Source organism: Hippocampus comes, unplaced genomic scaffold (genome assembly GCF_001891065.2).
Source record: "Hippocampus comes isolate QL1 unplaced genomic scaffold, H_comes_QL1_v1.1 scaffold113, whole genome shotgun sequence".
NCBI classification, from domain to species: Eukaryota; Metazoa; Chordata; class Actinopteri; order Syngnathiformes; family Syngnathidae; genus Hippocampus; species Hippocampus comes.
Genome location: NW_017806160.1, coordinates 509,043 through 521,324, shown reverse-complemented (window position 1 = coordinate 521,324; position 12,282 = coordinate 509,043). Strand labels below are relative to the sequence as shown.

The window sequence follows — 12,282 nt, the reverse complement described above, 5'->3', positions numbered from 1 at the left end:
CCCAAATGGCCAAATCGTGTATGTTTGTGTGCACTTTCATGTGGCTGCACGCACACTTCGTGCAGCAGTGGGTCCCATCCATTATCCACTCCATCTGGCAGCCAAAGTCGGTAAAGAAGACATTTCTCGTGGCAAGGCCTCTTTCAGGCCAATGCAGTGACAGGGGGACAGGCAACCACAGGAGCCACACAACTTCCCAAGGGCACCCATGCCGGGAATGGCTTGCATCACACAACTTCAGCATTCTCCCCAACGCTAAAACATGCATATTTTCCTGGTGTCGCATTGTCAAACGTACACTGCTTGCTCCCACCCGCCTTTGTCTGTGTGCAATAGACATACACAGGATTTGATCACTAATGGATTCCAGAGGCACAGAGATGTGAAAAGCTCTGCCAGCTGTGTTTTTAGTACATGCTGCAACCTAAAAAATAAAATTTAAAAAAAAGTTCACTCTCGTCCAACCCATGACTTTTCATCTTGGTTTCAATACGTATTGCTGAGGCCACAAATGTTTGAATGCGTACATTTTGGCAATTTAAACGCACACTGCAGTGAAAACTTGAACATGGCTAATTAGGGGGCACTATTTGGACTTGCAAAACAATTTGATTCAATAAATGTTCTTGACATTAAAAGTAAGAAATAATTTGGTCGAATGATACGGCCTTGATGCAACCAAACATCTGTCAAGCATTACTGTATTCTCATGCATCAGTATTTTAAAGAAATACCAAAAAGATGACAAGATATATAATGCAAATTGAAGGTAAGTAATAGAACTGTACACTGCTTTTCAAACACACATGCTATATACATGACTTGGACTATAAACAATAGATGCATTTTCGTGTTGGAATCGGTGCAAATGTGGTGGAAACACACTGCCAAAACTAAATCATTGGCTGGGACCAAGTTAAAAAGTAAGATTCATGGTACCATGACTGTACTTTAATTTTCTTTGTGAGTTACTCCTCATTGGAATATGATTTTTAGCTTCATAGCAGATGCCATGACTTGGGGAAATTGATAATTGAATGAGATCTAACAGCGGAGTTGAATCAACAGATAATCATGTTCTAGATTCAGTGTCAGGAAATAAGAAAACACGATGTTGTTACTGTACTTAAGGAGGGATTTTTCAGTTTTTAAAACTGTCATATTTATATCTATTATTGTTATACTAATATTGTGCTTGTACAGTCCTTTGCCGTTTTGCACCATACTGTGTGAGTGGGGTTGAAAAGTTCAGTCATCTTAATTGCCAAAATGCAATTTACAAAACGTTAGTCGTACTAGTATCGTTATGTTAGTCAGTATGTTTCAGTACAGTTCGTTGAACTGAAAATGAATTTCTGGAGAAAACCACACAGTTCTCAATTGTGGGGGGGGGGACGTTCAATGAGCTGCGTAAACTTGACTTGAGTGTCATCTAGTGGTCAAAACCCGGTACTACCCATTTTAAAGTTAAGACAGCAGCTTTGCCGAGCATGCCTGGGATACATCCATCCATCCATTTTCTGATCCGCCTTATCCTCACGAGGGTCGCGGGGGGTGCTGCAGCCTATCCCAGCTGCCTTCGGGAAGTATGAGGGGGACACCCTGAACTGGTTGCCAGCCAATCGCAGGGGACACAGAGACAAACAACCGTACGTGAAAAACAATCACTTTTCAGTGTTCCATTCACCTGCCATGTGGGAGGAAACTGGAGTACCTTGAGAAAACCCACGCAGGAAGGCCAGAGCCCTGTATCTCTGCACTGTGAGGCGGCCGTGCTCACCAGTCGACGACTGTGCCGCCGGGTAAAGGCATCTACAGGGAAATGTCATTTTTCACCATATTTGCACTTGCTTCAGTAGTAACAATTCAAGTGATGTAAAATCTTTGTCACAGTATGTATTGAATGCATGCATGATGAAAGAAAGCAAAATCATTTTAACAATAAATCGAACTTTATGAACAGTACAAAGTTTGCAGAATAGCGAGGGCATTTGTCACTGCAGAAACATCTTGGAAAGCAACAGGACTTTTTGAAGTGATGAGGCAGTTAAACGTGTTGAACTTTGAGGTAAATTGTTTTTGTCTTGTAATATCACTCACAAAATAGCGTCAAACCACAACAAAGTCCACACAGGGAGACACAAACCCATGCCTCGTTTTTCACTGAACTTCACATGATAAAAAAAAAAAAAAAAAAAAGATAAAGAAAAAATTTTTTAAAAACTGTTCACAGGTGAAAGCAAGGTGGTGACAAGCACACATGCTGTGTTCCAGTCACGCACATTTCTTCATTTTAGCTCCTTTTTTTGTTTTGTTTGTCATCTTATTACATTCTGCATTTAAAAAAAGACGTTCAACTATTAAAGCAGCAAACCCACAATAACAATTCGAGAATACTGAGTTTTGTCCCATTTGTGTTCCCGAAATCAACATGAACAGAAAAGTCACTGTACTGTAGCAATAAGGTATTTGGGTGCTTGAAAGAAGCAGGAGGTAATATCTCTTGTCCGCTTGAGGAATACGCTGGAGAAGATTTGGAATATAGCTGATTAAATACAACCAAGGCTGAAACAAGCAACACTACCGGTAATAAAGAAACACCTGCGAGTCAAACTCAACATAACCCAAGTTTTACTTGCTAAACAATGACTTTGATTCAAATGAAGATCTCCATACTGTCAGCCTCAAGTGCCAGAAGAGTTTTAGCTGAAATGATAGTGGATTCTCAATCATCCACCGCAGCAAAGTTGACTGTCATAGCTTGTGCAACATGAGGGGAATCTGAGAAAGGCAAATTACATAACCGTCATTGTGAGGATTCAGCTGTTATCTCAGTGCAGAACGAGCACAACAAAGTACAACCATCAAGTGCTTGGGTAGAGACTTGTCATGTTCAAGCAGCGAGTCGACAGGGGCAGTCCTGTAGATTTCGAAGCACCCCGAGCTAAGTTGGTCAGAATCTTCCTTGTCAACCTCATGACTCGTGGTCTGATTTTAAGATCCAAAATCCTGCGCAAGCTATTGTACCTTCACGGTCAGACCCAGTTTCTGACTTCAAACACTGTAAACAAGTTCGAGTTAAGGCAGTCCTTTTTAGCTTTTACCTTTTGACAAAAGCTCCCCCCAATCCCAGAGGCACAGCGCACATGAGGCTCACACACCTCACAAACTAAACACCATCCCGCACAACCAAACTCAACTCCTAAAGCGTACTAGGCACGCCAAACACAATTCTTCAAATGTAAACAATGTGCCTTCGGTTCTGCTTGTGCACATAACCTTTTCATAGAGGAATTTGAATCAAAGAGAAGATGGCTCGTCGTGATTTCCCAGCACCTGTTACCTTCATTTTTTTTTTTTTTTTTTTTAGTTTGGAGGGAATCCCCCAAAAGGCACTTTTAAAGCAAAATCACATTTTGCCAGATGATTCAATAAGCGAGTGCAATCAATCATATTACATAATTTGCCGCAATAAACTTGTAAATGCTGCTCTCAGAAGATTCTTTACCCGCTTCTGCTTCGCTTGTCAGACCCGAATGGATTTTAATTTGGATTCACAGGGGTTGTACATTCCCGTTGCCAATCCGATGATGAGTCATGCATGCTGTTCAATAGGAACGCCAGGCTGCGCATGCTCTGTCTTGACTTAAATGTGACGTCGTCTTCACACTTGATAATCTGGCGACTTCCAACCAGAGCTGGTCTGCGGCAGGAGAGCTTGTTTTCAACTCTTGTAACTGCTTTTTATCAAGCTGTTGCTTTCATAAAAGCACAACAACACGACTGTCACAACTACTGCGCAAAACCGACAATCGACCTCCACCTTCATAAATGATGTGGTATTTAAATGAATCTGCGCGTCACACATCTGTTTTCAGTAAATGTAGTGGCATATGTTAACGCCAGATCGGAATAGATCACGTCACATGTAAACGGTTGACCAGAGAATGACAAAACAGTCTGCATGTAAACCCAGCAAAGGTAATCAGAATAGGACACATTCTTCATTTTACACTGGGGGTTGAAAGCATGATCTGGTGCAGAGCCAACATGAGCCCACAACGCCTCGAGTGGCTCCTCTCAACGCTCACCCCTTCCGGCTCTCCTTAGGCCAGTTGGTGCTCTCCTCGACTCATGTGTGAGGAAAACTCATAGCGGTCCCGGCTGCTGTGGCCACAGATGTTGCACTCAAAGGGCTGGTGGAAGCCATGGCAGCCCATGTGGATGGTGAACATAACATGATCCAGGAAGAGGATGCGGCAGTGGCGGCAGTGGAAATAGCGCATAGGCTGACCGTCCCTGTCCAACACCTGCACTTTCTCCCTGGAAGGGAGCAGTGAGCCAGTGCACCTCTTCACTGGGGTGGGAGGTGATGGACACACTCTGTTGTCCCACTCTGAGTCCATCTCTTTAGCCTGGCCGAGTGTGGAGGTGGAAAGGCTGTAGGGCAGTGCTAGGGTTTGGTAGTGGAGGTGCTGGTTGTTGTTGGAGGTACGTGTGTGGACTGCAGCCCTTGTGCTGAGGTCTTCTGCTGTGCTCTCGGTATCCGTAGAGTCGGGACATCCGTTGGGTGAGGTTGTGTGGCTACGAACCAAAGGGTGACCGTTGCACCCTTCGGCTGCTGCTTGACCAGACAGGCCAAGAGGCACCATTGAGAGTCCACCCGGGGCTCCTTGAGGAGGCACGTTGTTGTCAGTGGAGCCCATGAATACGTGCAGCTCAGATGGGAAGGCAGGATGAGGCACACCGTTCCTTCGTTTGGTTCTGGAGTCTTGCAGAGGTATCCTACTCAAACCAGTGGAGTCTTCAGCTGGCTGAGGGTTCAGATGCTCCCCTTCCCTCTCAGAACCAGAAGACAAGTCACAAGGAACTTCTAGCAGGTCTCGATGGATGTGCTCGTCAGCTGGGAACACCAAATGCCAGTGAAAGTCAATGGAACGTGTTTTTACGCAATGGGCTCTACATTCGGTGACAGTGCAGCAGCACTCGAGCATGTAAATTGGCATATCCTGATTGTTGTGCTGACGCAAGCCTTGATGCCCTTGTTTAGGAATCGGACAATTTGGTGGCTGAAGGTAAACGAAGCGTTATGCCTTCTGGGACCACATCTGACTATTCGTCGCAAGGTAGTGTGAGATGATTTGGGAGAATTTGAGCAAGGTGCAGAAGTCATCATAGTTTATTCATCAATATGACAACAGCGGGCATCAAACACTCTGAATCATTGCAGAAATCAATTCACTGAACGCATTATTAATATTATTATAATTGGTATCATCTTTACCATATAATTTCCAAATCATCCCAAGTGACTGGCAACGGCACAGCTAAATAGAGAGGCTCACACAAAGACACATACGATCAGTGTCGAAGGCGTCCACTTCACAGATCTGTGATCTCCCTAGCCAACTTCATAGCTTCCACCCGTTGAGGTCTGCTCGCAGTTTCTTATAAACGTACTAATGAACTTTGATCTGCCAGAAGACACGAGTAAATGAGTCTATTCTTCCGCAATGTCAAGGACTATCAGCTCGTCTAAAAGGGAGTGAAAGGAGTTGCTTCGATTGGCAGCGAATCAAGTTGGCTGTGTTCACATCCACAATCGCGCCAAATGCCCTTTTTACATGAGCCATGCTACTCGCTTGCACGGCTCTGTGACTACAGTATACCAAAACTTAGTCTAGCCTGCCCTTGCGCAGATTTAGACCCCGGCAGCGTCAGATTTGCACTGGGCTTGAGAATAGAGCCCAATGTGTTTTCCTACAAGTGAATATATAATTGCATGATAGAAGTAACATATTTAATATGGCACTATGGAATCAGCAGAGATAACATACCCAGAAACTTCTGTGGTGTTGACCTCTTGCGCTTGGTGATGCTAACAACTAATCTATCCGCAATCTGTGGTTTCTCATTGGACATGTCCAGCGTGGTTTTAGCCATTGTCTCCATATTTAGAGACGGATCATCTGCCAATAAAATACACAATGACTTTCTTTGCGCAAACATCCGTGACTAATTGAATGTTGTTAGATTAGGGGTGCCCAAACTTTTTTGACCGAAGATCTACTTTTTGATCAACCAACCTCCCGGGATTGACCCATTACCGCGCACGCGCGCATACGCACACACGCACGCACATACACATGCACGCCATGATGAGCAACAGCCTGACGCTGAGGCATGCGACGCACTTTTGCCTGTTAACGATCGTAGCTCACGCGTACCATTTTAAAATGCTTCTCTCGGCCCTCCAGATTCCCATTCTTTGCCCGTCCCCTCGGTGAATTGCACAAAACAAACTCTGAACGAGAATAATGATAACGATAAAAGATTAGCGCAACAACTCTGAGCACAAGCTGAAACTGCAGACTGCTGAGCGCTAACAACTTCCAGTGACGCCACTGTAGGTTAAAGATGACCCGCTTTATTTTAGTTTCATTTTTCAATACTTTTTGTGAAAGTGAGACTGATAGAATGATTACGGTGCAGTGTGCATTAACACAAAAAATATATTACTAACAAGCACGGAGACACTTTTTTTTTTTTTTTTTTTTTACCTCTACACCCCTCGGATCAATTTGGGACCAGTCCCTGATCTACTGGTCGATCACGATCGACGTAATGGGCACCCCTGCCTTAGATTAACTGTTGCACGGGCGCTATTAAGTTGTTTGTGCTGTGTCTTACCCTGCTGGGATGTCTTTGAGTTGACTGCTGCCTTCTGGTCCTGGCTCTTGAGAAAACTGTGGCAACGGTCAAAATGATCCTCCAGTGTGCTCTGCTGTTTGTAGCTCCGACTACAGTAGACACACTTAAAAGGCTTTCCCTCCAGTGGCGAAGAAACTGCAATTATAAAATCCCAAACAAAGTTTAAAATGACCTGTAACTTGGATGATGGGGAATAAAATTAAGTAAGTCATTCTGAACCCTTACGCTGTATGTCATTTTGGGAAAATGGTTCATAAAGTACTCAGCGTCACGTTAAAATTATTTCAGTGACAGCCCTACAATAAAATCAAAATTAATAAAATGAAATTTGACTGTCATACTTTAAAATGTATAGAAAATGAATTGCCCTATTTACAACCAGTGTTTAACCTGCCATCACAATGTCCCATTAGAGTGAAATACCACAAAGTGACATTAATTACCCAAATCCAGTTTTTAAGAAGCTTTCCTCGGAAAAGAAAAATTTGAAAACATCTTTTTAAGTGTTGATAATCTCCTAGCAAGATTTCTTGTGTACACAAAGGCTAAATGTCACTTTTTGTAATAAAGCAATCCCTCGCCACTTCACGTTTCATGTTTTGCGGTTTCAGTTCTTTGTGGGTTTTTCTAAAAAACTGTAGTCATTAAAAAAGTTAATCAAAATATAAAAATAGTCATATCGGCAGCCACATTGTGGAAAGACGCATTCTTTCATATTGATGCAGAAGAGAGGTTTCCCTGCAAGCTGAACAAAGAGCTGACGTGACTCAGAGGCTCATTCAAACAAGTGATTGGTGCCCGGCCCAACATAGACCAATGAGAGCACGAGTGGATTTATTCCGTGAGCCGATTGGCAGCGCATCATCGCAGCCTAACCCAGCATTATCCCTTGTATGTCGCTAGTCTCGTCCACGTTGACCGTCTCGCGTACTGTATCTTATGTTGTGTTTGTCAGAACCAGACTTGGACACTGGGTTCCAAGTAAAAAGATATTTTTGAGGATCAGCGACTGACAACACAAAATGGCGAAGCTGTGTAAACAAGGCAAGTACTGGTCAGATCTGTGGCGAGAGGATGGAGTGGACACACAAGGACGAAGCACACTGGCACAGGACAAAGGGAGACAAGGACAATTTAAACACAAGGTAAGGGGCAACAGGTGGAAGCATTCAGGGCCGGGCTGACAATCACACTGGCACAGGAGGAAGGGAAAGTGATCTGAAATGAGAGGAGAGTCATTCTTTCAAAATAAAACAAGAAGTGACCAGACATGAACAAGCCTCATCACGTTATGACAGTGTTCACAATAATTTTTTTTAGATGAAGCAATAACTTTTTTGATTTGTTAAGATGCGCTCCAACCCCTTGCCGCCATTGAAGCAATGTGTCCCAGGTGTGTAGGAGCATGGAATCCAGCTCGTTCCTCCACGGCACCATCACCAGTGACAACATTGGTTCAACGGCGGCAGCGGGGGGCTGGTTCGCAGCCTTGACTGTGTGTGTGTGTGTGTGTGTGTGTGTGTGTGTGTGTGTGTGTGTGTGTGTGTGTATATATATACTGTATTTATACAGTATATATACTGTATATATATATATATATATATATATATATACACATACATACATACGTACATACATACATAGTCCCTTGGTGAAGCGCAGACGAAATGGTAAAATTTTGTTTCTTTTATGTTATTAAAATAAGGAAAAAGCAAAAATTTTTTATAAACTTTATAAAAGATAATAATGTCCAATTTGTGAACAATCGGTGAAATACTCAGTGAAATTTGAAATTGTAATTCCTCCACATCATGTTGTAAACTGTCTCATATTTTAATTATCTCGTGTAGCTAAATGTTGTACCGATCTTACAAATTAGAGATCTTAAATATTACAACTCGAGCTATCAGAAGCAGATCTCAATAAAATACAGTGCAGCAGGACACTATTGCAAACTACTATCCCAACAATAAACATATTGTCAAATCACTATTCATCTTACAGTGTCTTTCAAAAGCGAACCTTTGACTCTCTTTTTGTGCAGCACCAGTATTTGTCTCTCACAAGAAAGCTCACCTGCATGGGTCCGTAGATGTCCGGCTAGGGCGTCCCTCCTCCGGCAAGCGTAGTTGCAAATGGGGCATTTGAAAGGTTTTTCTCCAGAATGCAACTTGATGTGTCGTAACAAGTTCCCCTTTTGGGTGAAGGAAGCTCCACACTGATTACATTGGAAAGGCCTCTCACCTAACAACCAAGCAACACACAGGCGTGAAAACCACCATGCCCTTTTGAGTCCTAGGTGCTCACTGTTCGCTCGGCTCTCGTCACCTGTATGGCTTCTCTTGTGCACCATTAGCACGTTGGGTCCGATGCAGATGATCCCGCACACATCACATTGGAGCTTTCCACTCGGAAGTCGGATGGGTCCAGGCGAAGAAGCACTTTTTGAAGTGCCCAACTCACTGTAAAAATTCCCTTGGCCGAGCCCAGCTTGCTCTGCGCTCCCTCCCTCCATCAGCTCCATTCTGTCACTCTCTCGGTTGTTTGATTGTGATGATTTCTCTTCACTGCACAGCTCCGCCTTGATGGAGTTTTCTGGGAAGGGAAGAATCAAATGTACCTTTCGAATATACATTTACAGATAATATCAAAAAAGCCTGTGCGGGAAGGTTGAAAACTAACCTGCAAAGGAGCAATGAGTCAAGGACTGTTGACTGTTTGAACTGTAAAAGTCCTGCTCTGTCGCCGACTCTTGGCCACTGCCTGAAAGAGACGGCAAAGTCAAATTCTGGTGTCTGCACGCCCAAATGGACTGTGTGTTTACATCCTCGTGCATCGTTACCTGATGCATGAGAGCATCCGTTGCAGTCATCAGCATTCATTGTTTCACCAGATGCCTGCATCTGCACAACGAAAGAAGAAAGGTGTCCAATTTGAATACTACATTGGCTTTCAGGAAACCAGAATGTGAAGCTCTCTGTTGGACATGTTCATATTAGGGTCAGGCATGGCCTGCACTATTTCAGGCAGATTCATCTGCACTGTGGCTTGCAAATGAATGACGGAGTCATCACTTAAGCACAGTCATCACTTAAGCACATATTCCCATACGCAAACAAATGGGGTAAAAAAGTATTATGACACACAAGGACGAAATGGTTGGTTCCCCTCTGTTCATGAAAGAATACATTCATGATTAATAAGAATAACAATAAAGAATAACAATAAAAGAAAAAAAGAATAATTATTAATGAATAAATGAAAATGAAAAAAAGTACATTTATTTTGTGAATGCAAACACTTTGTTTTTCTTCTTTCTTCTTTCTACCCACGATCTTGCTGCTGTAGACTGTAAATTTCCCCAGTGTGGGACAAATAAAGGATATCTTATCTTATCTTAATATTATTATTAATTAATAAAAATGTACCGGTAATGAAAATGAAACAGTTTGTTTGATATTTAGTTTGACACTGAACTTCAACTGGGACTGGCAATAAGCTCATCAGTTATCTGTACTTTCACACTTCGCTCAGTGGAGTGCCTGTATGACTGTATGTGAAAATGTTTCTGTCAAGACAAACTCAAAAAATGGTCAAGCCAAGGACAGTAATGACAAAAACTCAAATGAATAAATTACGATGACATCACATATCAGCGCAGCACATAGCAGCTGAGGTTTCACCTGGTCTTAAGTATAGCCTCCTTTTAGAGACCAAATTGCCTGGTACAACGGAGGCGTGTTGAAGAAAACACAATCAGTCCGTCGGAACGCCCAGCATGGCCGTAGAGCAGTCTGCCAAATTCCCAAAAACGATTAGATAGACTGACCCCGGCACGAAAATCAAGATGCGGCAGCTTTTATGCCAAGCGCATATGCACTGTCTACGAAAATGGGCCCCTTGTGTTTTGTCTTTTCACCGTTTTGTTTTATCTTTTCATTTATTTTGATTTTTTTTCCTTGGCATTTTATCTTGATTTTCATCTTTGTTTTTGTAACCGCTATTTCTTTGCTTCTGTGGATTTGCCTACACCACTCCTAAGGCTTTATGCTGACTCTCAGTCAGCTATGATAAGACAAAGTTCTGCCCTGGTCTATAAATCACTGAATGGTTTAGGTCCTGAATACAATAAAGAAATGCTAATGAAATATAAACCAGTAGACCTCTGAGGTCTGCAGACTTGGCTCAATTAGTGGAGCGCAGACTTCAATGCAAACATGGTGAAGCAGCATTTAGCTGTTGTGCTGCACGCAAATGGATAAGGCTCCAAACGGAAACGAAGTAAAATCAGCCTCAAGTGTAAATGCTTTTCAAAACTATGCTCTTTTCCCAAATATATGATTAAGGTCTTTCAAAACATTTAACAAATAAATGTGTCCAAAAAATTGTTCTTGCACAGTAGGTCCTTTGAGTAATTTTAGTATGCTCCTTGTAATTTATTTACTTTGCTTTTGAATGATTTAACTCTTTTGTTTACATGTTGTACCTCTAACTATTTCACACACTTTTGCATTATTTTGCTCAGGAAATGCGCCATATAAATACAACGGCCGTGCCTTTCCGTATATGTTCGACTGATGTTATACAATTAAATTTGCATTGACTTCCTGAGCAGTTCCATATCAGAAGAGTGATCAACTTGGACTTCCACTGTGATGATTATGACTTTGTTCCCTTTATTATGTTAGTAGTGTATGTCCAATTTGATCGGATTTGACAGAAATTGTTTGCAGGATCAGAATCTGACATGCATGAGCCAAATTTAAACAACGCTGACCAAACATGGGAAATTCCATTCAACTAATTTCTATGCGTGTTTTCAACCTCGGTGAAGGTTTCCTTTTCTCATGTCACGGTAGTATTATCATCTGGTAGCCTACGGCGAAGGAAAACGCCGCACCTTGTGCACAAACAAGTGTAGGGCTGCGGTGGTGAGAGGAGGCTAAAAAGCGAACGTGAATGAATATGCTGCCTCTGGCCGCTGAGAGAGCAACAGGCGCGGATGCAGACGCGCCAGTCACACCAGGGCACGGCTCGGGGGGAGTCAGGGTGGTGGGCGTATGGGGGGGAGACACTCTAGCGCCGACTCTTGACTGATAATCATTCATCTCGGCAGGAGGGCGACCGCGCGGTTTATATTTGCAAATAATTACCTGGCCTGCACAGATATATTTGGCCACTTATTAGAGCTACGTACTCGGTGCTGGAAAGATAAAAACGGGGGCTGACATGATTCACAATGACTGCTCCATGCACACATGCGGCTGTCATCCAGCGTCGAGCATTTAACACATTCAACTGTCGGCGCTGCCATGCAATGTTTCTTCAATGTTTCTAGCGCGCCGTTGCTATGGCAGCAGAGCACAAGACAAATGGCATTCACCCGCGTTCAACTCCCGCGGAAAAAAAGAAGAAGCTTGCAAATGATACTCGATGAAGACTCTTTTTGTGTTAGCGCGCGCCGGGCTGAGTCCACAAAGCGCCTCCTTACCTGGTCACGGCTCGTTCTTGCCGTCCTTGGAATTGCCTGGATTGCGGTTTGTTTTCAAAGCGACCGCAGCATCGCTCGGA

General features: G+C 43.1%; 1 protein-coding gene across 2 annotated transcripts; it reads right to left on the bottom strand.

The window, feature by feature from the left end:
• Positions 1–1,982: 1,982 nt before the first annotated feature.
• ikzf4 (IKAROS family zinc finger 4) lies at positions 1,983–12,281 on the bottom strand. Of its 2 annotated transcripts, XM_019895567.1 has the most exons (8): positions 12,203–12,281; positions 9,554–9,614; positions 9,394–9,474; positions 9,040–9,306; positions 8,788–8,955; positions 6,691–6,846; positions 5,838–5,969; positions 1,983–4,903 (listed from the first exon to the last, which is right to left on the bottom strand). In XM_019895567.1, the coding sequence occupies exons 2-8, from the start codon at positions 9,612–9,614 to the stop codon at positions 4,107–4,109; spliced, it is 1,662 nt and encodes a 553-aa protein (XP_019751126.1). In that variant the 5' UTR covers positions 12,203–12,281; the 3' UTR covers positions 1,983–4,106. The 2 variants fall into 2 exon arrangements, with proteins under 2 accessions (XP_019751126.1, XP_019751125.1); XM_019895566.1 differs by having other exon boundaries at positions 8,788–9,306.
• Position 12,282: the final 1 nt, after the last annotated feature.

Excerpts from the sequence above, each read along its gene's own strand:
- ikzf4 (XM_019895566.1), bottom strand. The coding sequence starts at position 9,614 with ATGCAGGCATCTGGTGAAACAATGAATGCTGATGACTGCAACGGATGC. Across the intron at positions 6,847-8,787 it reads ACATCTACGGACCCATGCAG|TTTCTTCGCCACTGGAGGGA; the intron begins GTGAGCTTTCTT and ends TTATAATTGCAG. Across the intron at positions 5,970-6,690 it reads CTCAAAGACATCCCAGCAGG|ATGATCCGTCTCTAAATATG; the intron begins GTAAGACACAGC and ends TTTTATTGGCAG.